Genomic DNA, 22473 nt, shown 5'->3' on the forward strand with positions numbered 1-22473 from the left:
GAATGATTTTATTATGTTTTATTTTTATTATTTTATTATTTACATTCTACGTGACTTTACCGAAAGAACAAAGAAGCTGAATCAATTTGAAGCTTTCGTGACTGCAGGGATTCATCTTCTTGGTTCTTTCGGTAAAGTCACGTAGAAGGGAAATAATAAAATAATATAAATAAAACATAATAAAATACAATTCTCACTGTATTTTACAAAGTAGTATTTTTATTATTTTATTATTTCCCAATTCTCACTTCATTTTACTATGTTGAAATCTCATTCTTTTATGATTTCCCAATTCTCACTGTAGTTTAAAATGTTGTATTATTATTTTATTATTTCCCAAATCGCACTGTATTACATAATGTTTTATTTTGATTATTTTGTTATATCCCAATTCTCAATGTATTTTATCACGTTGTATTTGTATTATTTTATTATTTCCCAATTCTCACCGTATTTTACTATGTTGTATTTTTTTATTTTTTTTATTTCCCAATTCTCACTGTATTTAATTATGTTTTATTATTTTATTATTTCCCAAATCTCACTGTACTTTATGATGTTTTTATTATTATTATTTTATTATTTCCCTTCTACGTGACTTTACCGAAAGAACCAAGAACATAAACATCCACTCATTCAACCGATGTCATCACGAAACTAAAAGCTAAACCATTTTTTATTTTACCAGGTAAGGGCCCGTTGAGCTGCGTAGATATTTTTCAGAATCTACCTGACCAACGAAGTGCCCGATATCATCATCATCGTCGTCGTCATCGTCATGTGGAAACTTATAGCAGCAACCGCGGTGGAGATGTTGATTCTAAATGTGGAGGGGAAAAAACCGGAGGACCTGGAGGAAAATCCACGCGACCACGGGGAGAGAGAGAGACACGCAAATTCTGAATACACAGCAGCAGCAGCAGGCGTCAGGGTCGGGATCGAACCCACGACTTCCTGTAGACCTGGCGAGGTAGTTAACATCTCATAGCCACCGTGATGATGATGATGATGAGAGAGAGAGACGCAAACTCCGAATGTACAGCAGCAGGCGTCAGGGTCGGGATCAAACCCACGACCTCCTGCACACCAGGCGAGGTAGTTAGCATCTCGCAGGGTTAGAGGAGACCTCACCATCACGATCACCGTACTAATCTTCGTCCAGCAGTTGACGTACGTTGACGCGAAAGAAGTTCAACATCCACACGACAAAGTACAACTACACAATTACACAATTAACGATGACCCCCTCCTTCTCTCACCCCCCCTCTCACCCCCCCCTCTCACCCCCCCTCTCACCCCCCCTCTCACCCCCCCTCTCACCCCCCTCTCACCCCCCTCTCTCACCCCTCTCTCACCCCCCTCTCACCCCCCTCTCACCCCCCTCTCACCCCCCCTCTCACCCCCCCCTCTCACCCCCCCCCTCTAACCCCCCTCTCACCCCCCCTCCGCCCCACGCAGAATGGAGTTGGCGTCTCTCCTCTCCGACGCGCTCCCCTGGGCTCCCCCGTCGCTCGCCTCCCTCCCCCCGCTCCTCCCCCCGCTCCTCCCGCTCCTCCCGCTCCTGGCCGGCGCGCTGCTGGCGCTGGCGGCGCTGCTGCTGGCGCTGCGCCGGCTGCGCCAGCTGCTGTTCGGCCCGCTGGAGGTGGTGCGGGCGATGCACGACACGGGCTACCTGCCCCCCGAGGCGGGGGTGACGCGGGAGGAGGCGGCGAGAAACGTCGCCCGCCGGCGCCAGCGCGGAGACCTGCCGCCCGTCTACCCCAACGGCTGGTACCGCGTCGTCGACTCGAGCCGCGTGCCACGCGGGCAGGTGGTGCCCGCAGTGCTGCTCGGTGAGTGACCCCACCCCCACCCACCCCCCCACCCCCCACCGCTGTTTGCCGGATGGCTCGGCACCCCGGCGGCGGTGGCGTCGGCGGCTTTGTCGGCACCGTCGTCGTAGCCGTCGTCATCATTGGCGTCGTTGTTGATGTTGTAGTCGCGCGAGTCGCTGAGGTTCGAGGCCGACCGTGGAGTCGTGAGATTATTTTTGTCTCGGGGTCTCGGATCTGTCGAGTGAATCGCTTTTTGTCGTGACGTTTGTTGACTTTTTTTTGTTGTTGTTGTTTTACTCGTCATGTTATTTTTTTACACTTGTTTATGTGAATTGTATTTATTGCAGACACACTCGCTCGCTCGCTCGCCCACCTACTCGCCCAGCCACCTACTCACTCCGCCATTCACTCAGCCACTGACTCACCCTGTCGGTCGCTCACTCGCTCGCTCGCCCACCAACTCATTCACCCACCAACTCACTCACCCACCAACTCACTCACCCACCAACTCACTCACCCACTCGCCCACCCACCCACTCGCCCACCCACCCACTCACCTACTCGCCCACCAACTCACTCACCCACTCGCTCACCCACCAGCTCACCTACTCGCCCACCCATTCACTCACCCACTCGCCCACCCACTCACTCACCCACCAACTCACTCACCCACCAACTCACTCGCCCACCCACCCACTCACTCACCCACTCGCCCACCCACTCACTCACCCACCAACTCACTCACCCACTCGCCCACCCACCCACTCACTCACCCACTCGCCCACCCACTCACCCACTCACTCGCCCACCCACTCACTCCGCCATTCACTCAGCCACTGACTCACCCTGTCGGCCACTCACTCGCTCGCTCCTCATCCGCTCGCCCACTCGCTCAGAACCCGGCTGACAGGCCAGAGCTCTGCACGGGGGTCGGGGCGGCTGCAGAGGGGCGAGTTCTCAAGGCGCCACTCGAAGCGTCGCCCCCACAGCCCTGGCAGCTGTGGAGTGGCGACAACGAGCCTCATGTCCCCCCCCCCAACCCCCCCGGGAACAGAACCTTGACCCTCGCGAGGAGGAGGAGGGACCTCATGGGATCGATTATACAGCGGGTGTGTGTATGTGCACGTGTAGGTGTGTGTGGGGAGCGGTGGTGCAGCGGTTAGCGCTACACTACCACTACGAACCCGGCGACCCGGGTTCGATGCCCGCTCACGGCCAACACCGGTGACGATTATCTGAACTGGTCCTGGGCCTCCCCTAGGACGACTCGGCCTCAAATGAGTACCTGATGCGGTGTGTAAACATCGCCACTGGAGAGACAAAGGCAGCTGGGCGTGGTGTTGGCCACCCACCCCCTCGTGTGCCGTGCCGAGCTGTATAGGTGCTCGCTAACAGCACTTGCCCCTCCAGCATGTTAAGGCTACACGGGGCGTCTTTGTATATGTAATGACCAGTTGACACTCTTGTCTTGAGATGGTTTCTTTATTGTAGAGACACGTTCACTCGAACCGGCGGACACTTCACCACCGCAACAGCTCCGAGTCTCCCACGCATCTCCCACGCATCTCCCGTACACACGGCCCGAGGCCCCCCCCCCTTCCCGAACCTTCTAGCTGGTTCTAGACCGCTCGCTCCACCAGCTGACTCCACCGTCCTCTTCTGTCACCTGACCACTCTCCTATTCTTGATCATTCCCGTGGCCACCAGTCCACTCGCACTGCAGGCTGACTCCCCTGTCATTACCTCCCATGGCCACTAGTCCCTTCACACTGCAGGCTGACTCCCCTGTCATTACCTCCCGTGGCCACCAGTCCACTCATACTGCAGGCTGACTCCCCTGTCATTACCTCCCGTGGCCACCAGTCCACTCACACTGCAGGCTGACTCCCCTGTCATTACCTCCCGTGGCCACCAGTCCACTTGCATTGCAGGCTGACTCCCCTGTCATTACCTCCCGTGGCCACTAGTCCCTTCGCACTGCAGGCTGACTCCCCTGTCATTACCTCCCGTGACCACTAGACCCTTCGCACTGCAGGCTGACTCCCCTGTCATTCCCTCCCTTGGCCACTTGTCCATTCGTACTCTAAGCTGACTCTATTGTCATTACCTCCCGTGACCACTAGTCCCTTCGCACTGCAGGCTGACTCCCCTGTCATTACCTCCCGTGACCACTAGTCCCTTCACACTGCAGGCTGACTCCCCTGTCATTACCTCCCGTGACCACTAGTCCCTTCACACTGCAGGCTGACTCCCCTGTCATTACCTCCCGTGACCACCAGTCCCTTCACACTGCAGGCTGACTCCCCTGTCATTACCTCCCGTGACCACTAGTCCCTTCACACTGCAGGCTGACTCCCCTGTCATTACCTCCCGTGACCACCAGTCCCTTCACACTGCAGGCTGACTCCCCTGTCATTACCTCCCGTGACCACTAGTCCCTTCACACTGCAGGCTGACTCCCCTGTCATTACCTCCCGTGACCACCAGTCCCTTCACACTGCAGGCTGACTCCCCTGTCATTACCTCCCGTGACCACTAGTCCCTTCGCACTGCAGACTGACTTTACTGTCATTACCTCCCGTGACCACTAGTCCACTCGCACTGCAGGCTGACTCCCCTGTCATTACCTCCCGTGACCACTAGTCCCTTCACACTGCAGGCTGACTCCCCTGTCATTACCTCCCGTGACCACTAGTCCCTTCACACTGCAGGCTGACTCCCCTGTCATTACCTCCCGTGGCCACTAGTCCCTTCACACTGCAGGCTGACTCCCCTGTCATTACCTCCCGTGGCCACCAGTCCCTTCACACTGCAAGCTGACTCCCCTGTCATTCTTAATTTAGGAGCTTTCGTGACTGCAGGAATTATTCTTTGGGTCTTTTCGGTTAAGTCACGTCTAAAAATAAAATAATAAATTAAAATAACATATTACGACGTTTCGATTGCAACACAAGCAATCATCATCAGGTATAAAAGAAATAGCAACAAAAAATCTAACTAGAAAACTATAGACAGACATACAAGCAGACAGACATCGCAACGGCACACAGAGAGAGGACACACATCGGCACAAAGAGAGGGGTTGTCTCTATGACGGTCCCTTAAATATAGAGAGGGGGGGCGAGAACGGAGAGAGGGAGGGGGCAGAGAGAATTAGCATATCAATGAGTGTACGCCAACGTACTGCTGCTGCTGCAAGTAAGATGACAATGTGGAACGCGCACGCAAAATTGAAAACTAGGAGGAGCAGCAGCAGTACGTTGGCGTACACTCATTGATATGCTAATTCTCTCTGCCCCCTCCCTCTCTCCGTTCTCGCCCCCCCTCTCTATATTTAAGGGACCGTCATAGAGACAACCCCTCTCTTTGTGCCGATGTGTGTCCTCTCTCTGTGTGCCGTTGTGATGTCTGTCTGCTTGTATGTCTGTCTATAGTTTTCTAGTTAGATTTTTTGTTGCTATTTCTTTTATACCTGATGATGATTGCTTGTGTTGCAATCGAAACGTCGTAATATGTTATTTTAATTTATTATTTTATTTTTAGACGTGACTTAACCGAAAAGAACCAAAGAATTATCCCCTGTCATTACCTCCCGTGACCACTAGACCCTTCGCACTGCAGGCTGACTCCCCTGTCATTCCCTCCCTTGGCCACTTGTCCATTCGTACTCTAAGCTGACTCTATTGTCATTACCTCCCGTGACCACTAGTCCCTTCGCACTGCAGACTGACTTTACTGTCATTACCTCCCGTGACCGCTAGTCCACTCGCACTGCAGGCTGACTCCCCTGTCATTACCTCCCCGTGACCACTAGTCCACTCGCACTGCAGGCTGACTCTACCATCATTACCTTAATCCCACTTGCCCCTCCAGCATGTTAAGGCTACACGGGGCGTCTTTGTATATGTAATGACGAGTTGACACTCTTGTCTTGAGATGGTTTCTTTATTGTAGAGACACGTTCACTCGAACCGGCGGACACTTCACCACCGCAACAGCCCCGCGTCTCCTGCGCATCTCCCGTATACACAGTCCGAGGCCCCCCCCCCCCTTCCCGAACCTTCTAGCTGGTTCTAGACCGCTCGCTCCACCAGCTGACTCCACCGTCCTCTTCTGTCACCTGACCACTCTCCTATTCTTGATCATTCCCGTGGCCACCAGTCCACTCGCACTGCAGGCTGACTCGCCTGTCATTACCTCCCATGGCCACTAGTCCCTTCACACTGCAGGCTGACTCCCCTGTCATTACCTCCCGTGGCCACCAGTCCACTCGCACTGCAGGCTGACTCCCCTGTCATTACCTCCCGTGGCCACCAGTCCACTCGCACTGCAGGCTGACTCCCCTGTCATTACCTCCCGTGGCCACCAGTCCACTCGCACTGCAGGCTGACTCCCCTGTCATTACCTCCCGTGGCCACTAGTCCCTTCACACTGCAGGCTGACTCCCCTGTCATTACCTCCCGTGGCCACTAGTCCATTCACACTGCAGGCTGACTCCCCTGTCATTACCTCCCGTGGCCACTAGTCCATTCACACTGCAGGCTGACTCCCCTGTCATTACCTCTTGTAGCCACTAGTCCACTCGCACTGCAGGCTGACTCCCCTGTCATTACCTCCCGTGGCCACTAGTCCCTTCACACTGCAGGCTGACTCCCCTGTCATTACCTCCCGTGGCCACCAGTCCACTCACACTGCAGGCTGACTCCCCTGTCATTACCTCCCGTGGCCACTAGTCCACTCGCACTGCAGGCTGACTCCCCTGTCATTACCTCCCGTGGCCACTAGTCCACTCACACTGCAGGCTGACTCCCCTGTCATTACCTCCCGTGGCCACTAGTCCACTCGCACTGCAGGCTGACTCCCCTGTCATTACCTCCCGTGGCCACTAGTCCCTTCACACTGCAGGCTGACTCCCCTGTCATTACCTCCCGTGGCCACTAGTCCACTCGCACTGCAGGCTGACTCCCCTGTCATTACCTCCCGTGGCCACTAGTCCACTCACACTGCAGGCTGACTCCCCTGTCATTACCTCCCGTGGCCACTAGTCCACTCGCACTGCAGGCTGACTCCCCTGTCATTACCTCCCGTGGCCACTAGTCCCTTCACACTGCAGGCTGACTCCCCTGTCATTACCTCCCGTGGCCACTAGTCCACTCGCACTGCAGGCTGACTCCCCTGTCATTACCTCCCATGGCCACTAGTCCACTCACACTGCAGGCTGACTCCCCTGTCATTACCTCCCGTGGCCACTAGTCCACTTGCACTGCAGGCTGACTCCCCTGTCATTACCTCCCGTGGCCACTAGTCCCTTCACACTGCAGGCTGACTCCCCTGTCATTACCTCCCGTGGCCACTAGTCCACTCGCACTGCAGGCTGACTCCCCTGTCATTACCTCCCATGGCCACTAGTCCACTCACACTGCAGGCTGACTCCCCTGTCATTACCTCCCGTGGCCACTAGTCCCTTCACACTGCAGGCTGACTCCCCTGTCATTACCTCCCGTGGCCACTAGTCCACTCGCACTGCAGGCTGACTCCCCTGTCATTACCTCCCGTGGCCACTAGTCCACTCACACTGCAGGCTGACTCCCCTGTCATTACCTCCCGTGGCCACCAGTCCACTCGCACTGCAGGCTGACTCCCCTGTCATTACCTCCCGTGGCCACTAGTCCCTTCACACTGCAGGCTGACTCCCCTGTCATTACCTCCCATGGCCACTAGTCCACTCGCACTGCAGGCTGACTCCCCTGTCATTACCTCCCATGGCCACTAGTCCCAGCTTCATTCTTCCTCCTGCTGCTGCTCCTGCTGCTCCTCCTGCTGCTGCTCCTGCTGCTGCTCCTGCTGCTGCTCCTGCTGCTCCTCCTGCTGCTGCTCCTGCTGCTGCTCCTGCTGCTGCTCCTCCATTCTTCTTCCTCGTGCTCCTTCTCCTGCTCCCACTGTTCTTCCTCCTCCCTCCGGAGAGTCGCAGCCGGCCGCCTCGCTTGGCATCTGGCGACGGCTCTGTCGGCACGGAGTCTGCGCCGTGCGTGCTCGCTTCGCGTTTCCCCTTCCTCGTTTTTGGGGGGCTTGGGGCGAGCGGTGGGGGGAGGGGGGGGGCTTGGGGGGGGGTAGAGAGGGAAGTGAGGCGAGCGTGGCGTACGTGCGGGAAGGCATGCGTGACACACTGACAGTCGCCCGGCCCCCAGGGCTCGAACCCGGCCTCTGGGCGATGCAGGACCCGTGACCCTGACGTGACCCTGACGTGACCCTTGACCCTGACGTGACTATGACGTGACCTGACGTGACCTGACGTGACCTGACGTGACCCTTGACCCTGACGTGACCCTGACGTGACCCTGACGTGACCCTGACGTGGCCTCTGTGTCCACACCTTCTGCTTCTGCTTCTTCTCGGATGGCATGTGAGCGGATTGCAACGGGATGACAAGTTGATGTGGAGAATCGATGTGGCACCAGGCGGCTTGGTGAGTAGCTGCGCGCGGGTTCGTTTCGGATCGCCGGTGAACGATCCGATTCGGGGCGGTCGCTCACGATTGACGCTCACGCGGCTCTACGATGTCGTGAGGCTCGGGCGGGCTGGGTGAGACTTGGGCTGGGTGAGACTTGGGCTGGGTGAGACTTGGGCTGGGTGAGACTCGGGCTGGGTGAGACTCGGGCTGGGTGAGACTTGGGCTGGGTGAGACGGGCTGGGTGAGACCCGGGCTGGGTGAGACTTGGGCTGGGTGAGACCCGGGCTGGGTGAGACTCGGGCTGGGTGAGACTCGGGCTGGGTGAGACCCGGGCTGGGTGAGACTCGGGCTGGGTGAGACTCGGGCTGGGTGAGACTTGGGCTGGGTGAGACGGGCTGGGTGAGACCCGGGCTGGGTGAGACTTGGGCTGGGTGAGACTTGGGCTGGATGAGACCCGGGTGGGCTGGGTGAGACTTGGGCTGGGTGAGATTTGGGCTGGGTGAGACTCGGGCTGGGTGAGACTCAGGCTGGGTGGGACTTGGGCTGGGTGAGATGGGCTGGGTGAGGCCCGGGCTGGGTGAGACTTGGGCTGGGTGAGACTCGGGCTGGGTGAGGCTGGGGCTGGGTGAGACTCGGGCTGGGTGAGTCTTGGGCTGGGTGAGACCCGGACTGGGTGAGACCCGGGCTGGGTGAGACCCGGGCTGGGTGAGACTTGGGCTGGGTGAGACTTGGGCTGGGTGAGACTCGGGCTGGGTGAGGCTCGGGCTGGGTGAGGCCCGGGCTGGGTGAGGCTTGGGCTGGGTGAGACTTGGGCTGGGTGAGACTTGGGCTGGGTGAGACTTGGGCTGGATGAGACCCGGGTGGGCTGGGTGAGACTTGGGCTGGGTGAGATTTGGGCTGGGAGAGACCCGGGCTGGGTGAGACTTTGGCTGGGTGAGACTTGGGCTGGGTGAGACTTGGGCTGGGTGAGACTCGGGGCTGGGTGAGACTTGGGCTGGGTGAGGCTGGGGCTGGGTGAGACTCGGGCTGGGTGAGTGTTGGGCTGGGTGAGACTTGGGCTGGGTGAGACCCGGGCTGGGTGAGACCTGGGCTGGGTGAGATCCGGGCTGGGTGAGACCCGGGCTGGGTGAGACTTGGGCTGGGTGAGACTCGGGCTGGGTGAGGCTTGGGCTGGGTGAGGCCCGGGCTGGGTGAGACTTGGGCTGGGTGAGACTCGGGCTGGGTGAGACTCGGGCTGGGTGAGGCTTGGGATGAGTGAGGCCTGGGCTGGGTGAGACCTGGGCTAGGTGAGACTTGGGCTGGGTGAGTGTAACCCGGGCTGGGTGAGACTTGGGCTGGATGAGACTTGGGCTGGGTGAGACTTGGGCTGGGTGAGACTTGGGCTGGGTGAGTGTAACCCGGGCTGGGTGAGACTTGGGCTGGGTGAGACTTGGGCTGGGTGAGACTTGGGCTGGGTGAGACTTGGGCTGGGTGACACTTGGGCTGGGTGAGTGTAACCCGGGCTGGGTGAGACTCGGGCTGGGTGAGACTCGGGCTGGGTGAGACTCGAGCTGGGTGAGACTTGGGCTGGGTGAGACTTGGGCTGGGTGAGTGTAACCCGGGCTGGGTGAGACTCGGGCTGGGTGAGACTCGGGCTGGGTGAGACTCGAGCTGGGTGAGACTTGGGCTGGGTGAGACTTGGGCTGGGTGAGTGTAACCCGGGCTGGGTGAGACTCGAGCTGGGTGAGACTTGGGCTGGGTGAGTGTAACCCGGGCTGGGTAAGACTTGGGCTGGGTGCGCTAACTCGCTATCACAGCACTTGCCCCAGCAGTCAGCCGAGGCTACACGGGGGATCTTTGTCTTTGCGTGCGCTAACTCGCTATCACAGCACTTGCCCCGGCAGTCGGCTGAGGCTACACGGGGGATCTTTGCCTTTGCGTGCGCTAACTCGCTATCACAGCACTTGCCCCGGCAGTCAGCCGAGGCTACACGGGGCATCTTTGTCTTTGCGTGCGCTAACTCGCTATCACAGCACTTGCCCCGGCAGTCGGCGGAGGCTACACGGGGGATCTTTGTCTTTGCGTGCGCTAACTCGCTATCACAGCACTTGCCCCGGCAGTCAGCCGAGGCTACACGGGGCATCTTTGTCTTTGCGTGCGCTAACTCGCTATCACAGCACTTGCCCCGGCAGTCGGCGGAGGCTACACGGGGGGTCTTTGCCTTTGCGTGCGCTAACTCGCTATCACAGCACTTGCCCCAGCAGTCGGCTGAGGCTACACGGGGCATCTTTGTCTTTGCGTGCGCTAACTCGCTATCACAGCACTTGCCCCGGCAGTCGGCGGAGGCTACACGGGGGGTCTTTGCCTTTGCGTGCGCGTGCCCCGCGTGCGCGTGGCGATGGTGGTGGGCACGCGCTCGACAAAGCGACAACATCGCCGTGGAGACGGAACCCAGCCGGGCAAAGGTAAAGGTGCCACACCCCACCCACCCCCAGGTAGCCTGACAATGACCGTTGGGCCAAGTGCTGCTAGCGAAGGCTGGGCACGTGGATGTGACCTTTGACACGCGAGGAGCGGTCGTGGGGCCGTGACCCCCCCCCACCCCCCCCCAAGGGGAGATCAAACGGAGACGGCGCAGACCCACGGATCCTACTAAATCCCACGGATCCCATTAAATCCCACTAAATCCCACGGATCCCATTAAATCCCACGGATCCCACTAAATCCCACGGATCCCACTAAATCCCACGGATCCCACTAAATCCCACGGATCCCACTAAATCCCACGGATCTCACTAAATCCCACGGATCCCACGAAATCCCACGGATGCCACTAAATCTCACGAATCCCACTAAATCTCACGAATCCCACTAAATCTCACGAATCCCACTAAATCCCACGGATCCCACTAAATCCCACGGATCCCACTAGATCCCACTAAATCCCACGTATCTCACTAAATCCCACTCATCCCACTCATCCCACGGATCCCACTAAATCCCACTCATCCCACTAAATCCCACGGATCCCACTAAATCCCACGGATCCCACTAAATCCCACTCATCCCACTCATCCCACTAAATCCCACGGATCCCATTAAATTCCACGGATCCCACTAAATCCCACGGATGCCACTAAATCCCACTCATCCCACTAAATCCCACGGATCCCACTAAATCCCACGGATCCCACTAAATCCCACTAAATCCCACTAAATCCCACGGATCCCATTAAATCCCACGGATCCCACTAAATCCCACGGATGCCACTAAATCCCACTAATCCCACGGATCCCATTAAATCCCACGGATCCCACTAAATCCCACGGATCCCACTAAATCCCACTAAATCCCACTAAATCCCACGGATCCCACTAAATCCCACGGATCCCACTAAATCCCACTAAATCCCACGGATCCCACTAAATCCCACGGATCCCACTAAACCCCACGGATCTCCGTGCGATCCCACGGCTAACGGCATCGCAGTCGACGCGAGCGGGAAGTTTTTTTTTGTTAAAGTGTGGGAGGGAGGGGAGTGGTGGCGCAGCGGTTAGCGCCGGGCTACCAACCGACACCACGCCCCGACGCACGCGCGGACCCGCACGCGCACAGGTGGTGCACACGCGTCGCGCGCGCGGCGTCGCCATGGCGACCAGGTGACTACAGGTCACGGCAGGTACGCGCATGCCGAGGTGCGTGACACTGAGGGACAGAGAGGAGGAGACACCACCACCACATTGATGTTCATCCAGCAGTGGATAGAGGATGGTGATGACACTGAGAGACAGACAGAGCGAGAAGCCACGTGTCCTAGAGAACACACGCAGGGCTAGAGGAGACATCACCACCACCACATTCATGTTCATCCAGCAGTGGATAGACCAATTGTTGACCCCCCTCGGTATTTCCGCGATACGTCCGTCGTCATTGCATTCCTGTGCTGCTCGAACCAAAAACAAGACGAGAAATTCCGCAGGGGAACGCGACTCGCGGTGAAAGCGACAGGAACAATACTGCTGCTACTGCTGCTGCTGCAGCTGTATACTTGTGGTGTGAGGCCACCGCTTTAAGAAGGTTCACAATCAGTTCCAGATTGCCGTAGTAGCACAAGTAGCTACTACTACACGTGTAGTAGCTACAATCAGTTCCAGATTGCCGTAGTAGCACAAGTAGCTACTACTACACGTGTAGCTACGACATGTGTAGTAGCTACTACTACATGTGTAGCAGCTACTACACGTGTAGCAGCTACTACACGTGTAGCAGCTACTGTAGCAGCTACTACACGTGTAGCAGCTCTGTGCGTGTGGTGTGTCTGTGTGTGGTGTGTCTGTGTGTGTGTGTCTGTGTGTGTGTGTCTGTGTGTGTGTGTCTGTGTGTGTGTGTCTGTGTGGTGTGTCTGTCTCGAATGCGGGAGCGGTGGAGTAGCGGGTATTGCGCTGCGCTACGAACCCAGCGACCCGGGTTCGATTCCTGCTCACGGCCAACACCAGTGACGATTATTTGAACCGATCCTGTGGCCTCCCTTGGGTCAACTCAGCCTCAAATGAGTACCTGGTGCGGTGTGTAAACGTCGCCACTGGGGAGACAAAGGCGGCCGGGCGTGGTGCTGGCCACCCACCCCCTCGTGTGCCGTTCTGGCCTTCATAGGTGCTCGCTAACAGCACTTGCCCCAAAAGTCTTTAAACGCTATACGGGGGATCTTTATCTTTGTTTATCTCAGGGGTCCATGATGGCCGTGTCAGAGACCATGGGGGGCGAGGTTCAGGCCCTGGGTCTGTGTGTCTCAGGGTTCACGATGGTCGTGTCGGAGACCATGATGGGCGAGGTTCAAGCCCTGGGTCTGTGTGTCTCGGGGGTTCACGATGGCCGTGTCGGAGACCATGATGGGCGATGTTCAAGCCCTGGGTCTGTGTGTCTCAGAGTTCACGATGGTCGTGTCGGAGACCATGATGGGCGAGGTTCAAGCCCTGGGTCTGTGTGTCTCAGAGGTTCACGATGGCCGTGTCAGAGACCATGATGGGCGAGGTTCAAGCCCTGGGTCTGTGTGTCTCAGGGTTCACGATGGCCGTGTCAGAGACCATGAGAGTCTGGGTTCAAGCCCTGGGTCTGTGTGTCTCAGGGTTCACGATGGCCGTGTCAGAGACCATGATGGGCGAGGTTCAAGCCCTGGGTCTGTGTGTCTCAGGGGTTCACGATGGCCGTGTCAGAAACCATGATGGGCGAGGTTCAGGCCCTGGGTCTGTGTGTCTCAGAGGTTCACGATGGCCGTGTCGAAGACCATGATGGGCGAGGTTCAAGCCCTGGGTCTGTGTGTCTCAGGGTTCACGATGGCCGTGTCAGAGACCATGAGAGTCTGGGTTCAAGCCCTGGGTCTGTGTGTCTCAGGGTTCACGATGGCCGTGTCAGAGACCATGATGGGCGAGGTTCAAGCCCTGGGTCTGTGTGTCTCAGGGGTTCACGATGGCCGTGTCAGAAACCATGATGGGCGAGGTTCAGGCCCTGGGTCTGTGTGTCTCAGGGGTTCACGATGGTCGTGTCAGAAACCATGAGAGTCTAGGTTCAAGCCCTGGGTCTGTGTGTCTCAGGGGTTCACGACTACCTCGCCTGGTGTGCAGGAGGTCGTGGGTTCGATCTCGACCCTGCTGCTGCTGCTGCTGCTGCATGTTTGTATTCTCTGTCTTTCTCGGTGTGGTCGTGTGGATTTGTCTCCGGGTGCTACAGTTTAGAATGGACGTCACCACGCGCTTGAGTAGTTGTCTGCTGCTGTACATTTCCACGCGACCAGGACGATGACGACGACGACGATGATGACTTCGACGATGATGATGACGACAACGACGATGATAACGACGATGATGATGACGACAACGACGATGATAATGACGATGATGATGACGACGATGACGACGATGATGATGACGCCGACGATGATGATGGTGACGATGATGATGACGACGATGATGATGACGACGACGATGATGATGACGACAACGACGATGATGGTGACGATGATGACGACGACGACTGATTATGATGACATCGGCCACTCCTTCTTTGAGCTGCAATCATTCGCGATCGCCAGAGTCGCTTCAGGAAACGGGAGAATGAGCTACGCAGCTCAGTGGGGCCCTGCAACCCGGTGCGATACTCGAATAGTTTCGTTCGCTTTCAAGACCACCCGCATCTCCCCCCCCTCCCCTTCCAGGAACCACAAACACTGCCGGCATGTACCTCCACCTGTACACGGGCTGCTTGCGAGACTCGTTTTCATATCCTCGCCCCCCCCCCCCGTACCCTCCCACACTGATGAGACCGCATCGCCGCATTGGTGTTCATCTAGCTGTGGATCGATCATGGCTGGTGGTGATGGTGGTGGTGATGGTGGTGGTGATTGGTGGTGGTGATGGTGGTGGTGATTGGTGGTGGTGATGGTGGTGGTGATGGTGGTGGTGATTGTTGATGATGGTGGTGGTGGTGGTGATGGTGGTGGTGTTGATGGTGGTGATGGTGATGACTGGCTGATGCACCACCTGTGCCCCCTACTGTACCAATAGACACATACACATACACACAGACACACAGACACACACACACACAGACACACACACAGACACACAGACACACACACAGACACACACACAGACACACACACAGACACACACTCACTCACATACACACACTCACATACACACACAAAGACACACATACACACACACAGACACACACACACAGACACAGACACACACACACAGACACACACACACAAACACACACACACAAACACACACGCACAGACACACACGCACAGACACACACGCACAGACACACACGCACAGACACGCACACGCACAGACGCACACGCACAGACACACACGCACAGACGCACAGACACACAGACGCACAGACACACACGCACAGACACACACGCACAGACACACACGCACAGACACACACGCACAGACACACACGCACAGACACACACGCACAGACACACACGCACAGACACACACACACAGACACACACACACAGACACACACAGACACACACGCACAGACACACACGCACACGCACAGACGCACACGCACAGACACACACGCACAGACGCACAGACACACAGACGCACAGACACACACGCACAGACACACACGCACAGACACACACGCACAGACACACACGCACAGACACACACGCACAGACACACACGCACAGACACACACACACACACAGACACACACAGACACACACACAGACACACACACAGACACACACACACAGACACACACACAGACACTTCCTCGTGTATCGTCACTGGTGGTGGTGTTGGTGGCCGTGAGCGGGAATCGAACTCGGGTCGCCCGGTCGTAGCGCAGCGCTCACCGCTACGACACCACCGCTCCCCACACACACAGGCACACACACAGACACACACACAGACACACACACAGACACACACACAGGCACACACACAGACACACACACAGGCACACACGCCGTGCGTGCCTGTGTGTCACCGTGCCTGTGTGTTGCTTGTGTGTGTGTGCGTGCGTGTGCGTGCGTGTGTGTGCGTGTATGTGTGTGTTGCTTGTGTGTGCGCGTGTGTGTGTCGCCGTGCGTGTGTGTTGCTTGTGTGTGTGTGCGCGTGCGTGCGTGTGTGTGTGTGCGTGTGTTGCGTGTGCGTGTGTTGCGTGTGTGTGTGTGCGTGTGTGTGCGTGCGTGTGTTGGCGTTGGCGTGTATGTGTGTGTTGCTTGTGTGTGCGCGTGTGTGTGTGCGCGTGTGTGTGTGCGCGTGTGTGTGTGCGCGTGTGTGTGTGCGCGTGTGTGTGTGCGTGTGTGTGTGCGTGTGTGTGTGTGCGTGTGCGTGTGCGCGTGGAATGTGGAGCATCTCGTCCGCGATGAGCACATCGGGGAAGCATGACGACGATTTGGCAGAGAGAGTGATGGGAGCACGAGCCGCACTGCATGTACACCTCCACACGCACACACACACTGACACACACACAGACACTGACACACACGCACACACACACACACTGACACACGCACACACACACACAGACACACACGCACACGCCTCCAACAACAACAACCGCCATTCACCACGAAGTGGCGGTGACGTCACCACGACGCTTGTGCCAGGCCATGTGCACCTTGAGGCCACGTGAAGTGTCGAACGCCCGCTGGCAGGAGGTCACGGGGCAGACCCAGCAGGTGCCACGGGTCGACTGACTGAGATGACCGAGATGACTGGCTGATGCACCACCTGTGCTCCCTTCTGTGCCAACTTGCTGTGCTTTATCCACCCGGCGCTCCGCTCGTTGTTGTGAGCGTCGTTCCTCCGTCCTCCGTTGTTGTTGGAGGGCGACTGCCTCCAACTGCCCAGTAGCGTCCTTCACGAGCCTCCTCCACAGAGGCCGATCTTGACACCGCTGGTACCGGTCATCGGCAAGTCCACTCAGCTCCACGTCCTCCTGTACCACGTCACTCCATCTCTTCTCTAGCCCGTGCCACGCCCGTTTAGCCCCCTCGATCCGGCCGAACAAAAGCTGTTTAGGCATGCGGTGGCTGGGCATGTGGGCTACATGTCCCAGCCAACGCAGCCTTGCCTGCCGGAGGAGTTCACCGATGGGACTTTCTCCAGATCTTTCAAGGATTTGTGAGCTCCTCGCACAATCCAGCCTGGTTAAACCCAAGATGGATGGTAGGCAGGCCAGCCTAAATGTTTCTAACCAGTGAGGATGTTCCATTAGGGGGGGTCCACGTTTCGCAAGCGTAGAGAAGGGAGGGAATGACGGTGGCCGAGAAGACCTGAAGCTTCGTGTGGAGCGACAGACCAGGTAGCTTTCACACAGCGTTACGCAACCGATGAAAAGATAATGCCGCTCGACTGATTTGGAGTGAGACCTCTGCTGTTAAACCGGAGCCGGTCATGAGCACACTGCCCAGGTATGGGAAACTCACCACTCTCTCCACAACTGCCCCATCACCGATTGGGAGTTGTGGGGGTGGAGTGTCCGATGGTACAAAATACCCAGGCAGGTGCTTCGTTTTGGTGGGGCTGATGGTAAGGCCCCACCTCTTAGTGGCACGCTCCAGGTCCAGCTACTGACGGCACTTGCCCCTCCGCCCCGCTGAAGGCTACCTGGGTGGCCCTTTGTCTTTGTCTCCTTCGTAGGGGGGTGGTCGCGGACCCAGTGCACTTGCCCCTCCGCCCCGCTGAAGGCTACCCGGGGGCTCCTTTGTCTTTGCAGGCGAGCAGGTGGCGGTGTTCCGCGGCGAGGAGGGGGGCCAGGCGAGCGTGCTGGACGCCTACTGCCCGCACCTGGGTGCCAACCTGGCGGTGGGGGGCCAGGTGAGGGGGGGCTGCCTCGAGTGCCCCTTCCACGGCTGGAGGTTCCGGGGCGAGGACGGCCGCTGCGTCCACATCCCATACTCCAGCAAAGGTGTGGGCGGCGGTGCTGTCGTGAACGTCGTCGCTGTTGTCACTATCGCCATCGTCAACGTCGCCATCGTCAACGTCGTCAACATCGCCATCGTCAACATCACTGTCGTCACTATCGCCATCGTCAACATCACCGTCGTCAACGTCGTCACTATTGCCATCGTCACTATCGCCATCGTCACTATCGCCATCGTCAACATCACCATCATCAATATCACCATCATCAATATCACCATCGTAAACATCGTCACTATCGCCATCGTCACTATCGCCATCGTGAACATCACCATCATCAACATCGCCATCGTCACTATCGCCATCGTCAACATCGCCATCATCAATATCACCATCATCAATATCACCATCGTAAACATCGTCACTATCGCCATCGTCAACATCGTCAACATCACTGTTGTCACCATCGTCGCCGTCGTCGCTGTCGTGAACGTCGTCGCTGTTGTCACTATCACCATCGTCAACATGAACATCATCAACATCGTCACCTTCTTCAACATCACCATCATCAACATCGTCAACATGACCATCGTCAACATCACCATCTTCAACATCACCATCATCAACATCGTCACCATCTTCAACATCACCATCATCAACATCGTCACCATCTTCAACATCACCATCATCAACATCGTCAACATCACCATCGTCAACATGACCATCATCAACATCGTCACCATCTTCAACATCACCATCATCAACATCGTCACCATCTTCAACATCACCATCATCAACATCGTCACCATCTTCAACATCACCATCATCAACATCGTCAACATCACCATCGTCACCATCTTCAACATCACCATCATCACCATCTTCAACATCACCATCATCAACATCTTCAACATCACCATCGTCACAATCTTCAACATCACCATCGTCACCATCTTCAACATCACCGTCATCAACATCGTCAACATCACCATCGTCACCATCTTCAACATCACCATCGTCACCATCTTCAACATCACCGTCATCAACATCGTCAACATAACCATCGTCACCATCTTCAACATCACCATCATCACCATCTTCAACATCACCATCGTCAACATCTTCAACATCACCATCGTCACAATCTTCAACATCACCATCGTCACCATCTTCAACATCACCGTCATCAACATCGTCAACATCACCATCGTCACCATCTTCAACATCACCATCGTCACCATCTTCAACATCACCATCATCAACATCGTCAACATCACCATCGTCACCATCTTCAGCATCACCATCATCACCATCTTCAACATCACCATCGTCACCATCTTCAACATCACCATCGTCACCATCTTCAACATCACCATCATCAACATCGTCAACATCACCATCGTCACCATCTTCAGCATCACCATCATCACCATCTTCAACATCACCATCGTCAACATCGTCAACATCACCATCGTCAACATCTTCAACATCACCATCGTCACCATCTTCAACATCACCATCGTCACCATCTTCAACATCACCATCATCAACATCGTCAACATCACCATCGTCACCATCTTCAGCATCACCATCATCACCATCTTCAACATCACCATCGTCACCATCTTCAACATCACCATCATCAACATCGTCAACATCACCATCATCACCATCTTCAACATCACCATCATCAACATCGTCAACATCACCATCGTCACCATCTTCAGCATCACCATCATCACCATCTTCAACATCACCATCGTCACCATCTTCAACATCACCATCATCAACATCGTCAACATCACCATCATCACCATCTTCAGCATCACCATCGTCAACATCGTCAACATCACCATCGTCACCATCTTCAGCATCACCATCGTCACCATCTTCAACATCACCATCATCACCATCTTCGACATCACCATCGTCAACATCGTCAACATCACCATCGTCAACATCTTCAACATCACCATCGTCACCATCTTCAGCATCACCATCATCACCATCTTCAACATCACCATCGTCACCATCTTCAACATCACCATCATCAACATCGTCAACATCACCATCGTCACCATCTTCAACATCACCATCGTCACCATCTTCAACATCACCATCGTCACCATCTTCAACATCACCATCGTCACCATCTTCAGCATCACCATCATCACCATCTTCAACATCACCATCATCAACATCGTCAACATCACCATCATCACCATCTTCAACATCACCATCGTCAACATCGTCAACATCACCATCATCACCATCTTCAACATCACCATCGTCAACATCGTCAACATCACCATCATCACCATCTTCAACATCACCATCATCAACATCGTCAACATCACCATCGTCACCATCTTCAGCATCACCATCGTCAACATCGTCAACATCACCATCGTCACCATCTTCAACATCACCATCGTCACCATCTTCAACATCACCATCATCACCATCTTCGACATCACCATCGTCAACATCGTCAACATCACCATCGTCAACATCTTCAACATCACCATCGTCACCATCTTCAACATCACCATCGTCACAATCTTCAACATCACCATCGTCACAATCTTCAACATCACCATCGTCACCATCTTCAACATCACCATCGTCACCATCTTCAACATCACCATCATCACCATCTTCGACATCACCATCGTCAACATCGTCCACACCGCCACTATCGTCCTCGTCACCATCATCATTACCACCATCATCTTTGCCATCGTCATCAACGCCATCACAATAACAACGATGGTGATTGTGAGTGAGTGAGTGGGTGACTAAATGGGTGATCACGGCAATGATCACTCTTTGGTTCTTCCTGTGAAGTCACGTAGAAAGAAAAACTAATGAAACAATAGCAGACGACGTTTCGATTGCAACACAAGCAATCGTCGTGACTTCGCCGAAAGAACTAAAGAGTATAAACCTCGTAAACTTAGAAATAGAATGCAATTACAACAACAGAGATTCGGCTAACACAACAGTTAACGACACCCTACCTGCTTGATTGCGTTCTTCCAAAGATTGCTAAATTTGTGTGTCTGTCTTGGTGTCATTAGTACCTGATGATGGTTGCTTGTGTTGCAATCGGAACGTCGCATGCTATTATTTAATTTATTTTTATTTCTACGTCACTTTAGCGAAAGAACCAAATCAAGTGTTCACGACAACGATGATGATGATGACGACAACCATTATGTTGACAATGACACTCCTACTGCTGCTACTGCTCCCGCTACTACTGCTCCTGCTGCTGCTACTACTACTACTGCTCCTGCTGCTGCTACTACTGCTGCTACTACTACTGCTGCTACTACTACTGCTCCTGCTACTACTGCTGTTACTGCTGTTACTACTACTGCTACTCCTGCTGCTGCTACTACTGCTGCTACTACTACTCCTGCTGCTGCTACTACTGCTGCTGCTGCTGCTACTACTATTGCTACTGCTGCTACTACTGCTGCTGCTACTGCTGCTACTACTACTACTGCTGCTACTACTGCTGCTGCTGCTACTATTGCTACTGCTGCTACTATTGCTACTGCTGCTACTATTGCTGCTGCTGCTACTATTGCTACTGCTGCTACTACTGCTGCTGCTACTGCTGCTACTGCTGCTACTACTACTACTGCTGCTACTGCTGCTACTACTACTACTGCTGCTACTACTGCTGCTGCTGCTACTACTACTGCTGCTGCTACTACTGCTACTGCTGCTGCTGCTGCTGCCACTACTATTGCTACTGCTGCTACTACTGCTGCTACTACTGCTGCTGCTGCTACTACTACTGCTGCTGCTACTACTACTACTGCTGCTGCTGCTACTACTGCTGCTGCTGCTGCTACTACTACTGCTGATACTACTACTACTGCTGCTACTGCTGCTGCCACTACTATTGCTACTGCTGCTACTACTACTGCTGCTACTGCTGCTGCCACTACTATTGCTACTGCTGCTGCTACTACTACTACTGCTGCTACTGCTGCTGCCACTACTATTGCTACTGCTGCTACTACTACTGCTACTATTGCCACTGCTACTATTGCTACCGCTACTGCTGCTACTGCTGCACCTGTCTGCAGTGCCGGAGTTTGCGCGCGTGCGCAGCTGGGAGAGCTGCGAGCGCAACGGGACGGTGTACGCGTGGTACCACTGTGACGGCGGCGAGCCCACGTGGCAGGTGCCCGAGGTGGAGGAGATCTCCAGCGGCGAGTGGCAGTACAGAGGACGCACGGAGCACACCATCAACGCGCACATCCAGGTGCAGGGGACACTCACACTCACTAATACACACACTCACTCAGTCACACACTCGCACACACACTCACACACTCACTAATACACTCACACACTCACACACTCTCACGCTGTGCTCGTCCCTAATATGTATCGTGCGTTGCGTCGGCGCGATGCTGCCCCCCCCCCCCGCCCCCCCCCGCCCCCCCGCCCCCCCCCCCCGCCCCCCCCCCCCCGCCCCCCCCCCGCCCCCCCGCCCCCCCCCGCCCCCCCGCCCCCCCCCCGCCCCCCCCGCCCTCCCCGCCCCCCCGCCCCCCCCGCCCCCCCCCGCCCCCCGCAGGAGATCCCCAGAGAACGCGGCGGACGTGGCGCACATCAACCACCTGCACTCGCCCATCATCCTGAGCGGCAGCGACCTGCGCTTCTCCAACCCGCCCCGGTGGGGCTTCACCAAGCACCTGTGGGACGTAGGTGCTGCACACCACGTGACCTGTGTGACGTAGGTGCTGCACACCACGTGACCTGTGTGACGTAGGTGCTGCCCACCACACCACGTGACCTGTGTGACGT

General features: G+C 55.7%; 1 protein-coding gene across 1 annotated transcript; it reads left to right on the forward strand.

Annotated features, from left to right (window-relative positions):
* Positions 1 to 1459: 1459 nt before the first annotated feature.
* On the forward strand, positions 1460 to 22370 carry LOC144740234 (cholesterol 7-desaturase nvd-like; the record flags this gene model as incomplete). Its single annotated transcript, XM_078623086.1, has 4 exons — positions 1460 to 1832; positions 17501 to 17692; positions 21750 to 21930; positions 22247 to 22370. Coding segments are annotated over exons 1-4 (870 nt in total), but the record flags the coding sequence as incomplete, so codon positions are not given.
* Between the last annotated feature and the right edge of the window lie 103 nt (positions 22371 to 22473).

This window comes from Lampetra planeri, unplaced genomic scaffold, assembly GCF_965212315.1.
Source record: "Lampetra planeri unplaced genomic scaffold, kcLamPlan1.2.h2 scaffold_1983, whole genome shotgun sequence".
Taxonomy (NCBI): Eukaryota; Metazoa; Chordata; class Hyperoartia; order Petromyzontiformes; family Petromyzontidae; genus Lampetra; species Lampetra planeri.